Raw genomic sequence first — 1,573 nt, 5'->3', positions numbered from 1 at the left:
TGCATAATGTTCCTTGCTCTTTTTATTTTCATATTCACAAAATAAAAAAAAATTGGCCATTAAATGCTAAAAGGAAATGAACGGAAATGTCAACAAAAAGCATCAAATGAATTAGCTTTGAGCTCTTCTTACCCATCAGGCTCTGGGAGAATCGGAGGCAGCGTGTGTCTCCTCAATTTCGTCTGCCCTTCCCTGTTGTCTGAACCCAGTGTGTGAACACTCTCTTGGTCTGAATCCATCTCCTGCAAGGGGTCACGACCTCTACTGGGGAGGGTGATCTTGGGCAGGGAACCGTCCTACAGAGATATATGTCATATATGTTAGTGATCACTCTGTTCCTTTATGATTTTATCATGTCCCTCTCTTGACGAGTGTTTAAAGTCATCATGAAACTCATTTTACTGTCATAACGTGATGCAATTCCAGGTGAAGGAAAATGTTAGGCAGGATTTTGTTTCTTTGGAATAATGTGCACTGATGTTTTGTGCAAAATATAAGCAGTAATGTGTATTCACAAAGTAAACAGAGTCTGTTTTGATTTCATGCTGACTTTAAAAATGCCTGCTTGACGTACCTTAAGAGTACGAATGGTGAACTTATCCAGGGCCACGACTCTGTCCAAGTTCTTCTCATCCATTTCCTTCATGTACATCTCATAAAGCTCTTGAAGATGAGGAGGAACCAGGAGACTGTGATCTGCAAAAACATTCACCTTAACTTCTTATAACATTTATTTTTCTACAAATATATATATATATATATTTCAACTTGAACTGAATCCTCATATTGCATCATTTGCAAAACTTTACTGCAACAGTTTGGCCTGATTCATCTCTGGCTGAGATTTCTGTGCCATTTCTTATTCCTGTGAATGACTCACCAGCAATAAATTTCCGCTGCTGCTGGATGATCTCATGGCAGAGGTGTCTGTGCTGTTCGAAACGCTGCACTACCACGTTTTTCTGTCGGATCACATTGTCCTTAAGCAGCGCGCTGGACTGCATCTCTGCATTCTCGATCTCCAGCTCGTGAACCTTGCAGAGGAGGCAAAGCACTTCCCTCTGCTCCTCTGAGCTCACGCGGCGGGGGAGAAGCTCTTCAAGACGGCGTGCTTTCTCTCGGAGCTCTGCCAGGCGCTGCTCTAATCCAGCCTAAAGAGAATGGCAGAACTGTGGTTAATTACTGTGATGAGTCACTTTATTAACATTGCAAGTCATGTACAAATTATCTTTGCTTATAAGAAGTCTCAGTCTAAAAGCAGAAAGGACATATGCACTGAAGAAGGTAATATGCACTGCCTACGCAGAGTGTTCCAAATCAGTCAGTTTATTTAGGATGTTGCCTTAAAAGACAAATGCCTATGTTGCCAGTTTACCAGATTTTGGAACAGAGCTAATGTCTTTTTAATATTTTCATCTATTTCAGTATTAAGTATCTCATACAGTCGCTTTATCTTGGCTAAAGTGATAGGCATGTCTGGCAAACAGATCAATTTGAATGAATCATGATTTGATTAAAGAGATTCACCAAGTATATGTGACCCTGGACCACAAAACCAGTCATAAGGGTCAAT

The 1,573-nt window shown here is 40.7% G+C and overlaps 1 protein-coding gene across 1 annotated transcript; it reads right to left on the bottom strand.

Moving 5' to 3' along the window:
* Window positions 1-132: 132 nt before the first annotated feature.
* LOC107580518 (kinesin-like protein KIF19) lies at window positions 133-1,151 on the bottom strand (the record flags this gene model as incomplete). Its single annotated transcript, XM_016266206.1, has 3 exons — window positions 133-296; window positions 575-696; window positions 881-1,151. Coding segments are annotated over 3 exons (557 nt in total), but the record flags the coding sequence as incomplete, so codon positions are not given.
* Window positions 1,152-1,573: the final 422 nt, after the last annotated feature.

The sequence above is a fragment of the Sinocyclocheilus grahami genome, unplaced genomic scaffold (assembly GCF_001515645.1).
Source record: "Sinocyclocheilus grahami isolate Dianchi unplaced genomic scaffold, SAMN03320097.WGS_v1.1 scaffold35165.1, whole genome shotgun sequence".
Taxonomy (NCBI): domain Eukaryota; kingdom Metazoa; phylum Chordata; class Actinopteri; order Cypriniformes; family Cyprinidae; genus Sinocyclocheilus; species Sinocyclocheilus grahami.
The sequence above is the reverse complement of the archived record's forward strand: the minus strand, read 5'-3'. Positions and strand labels throughout refer to the sequence as shown.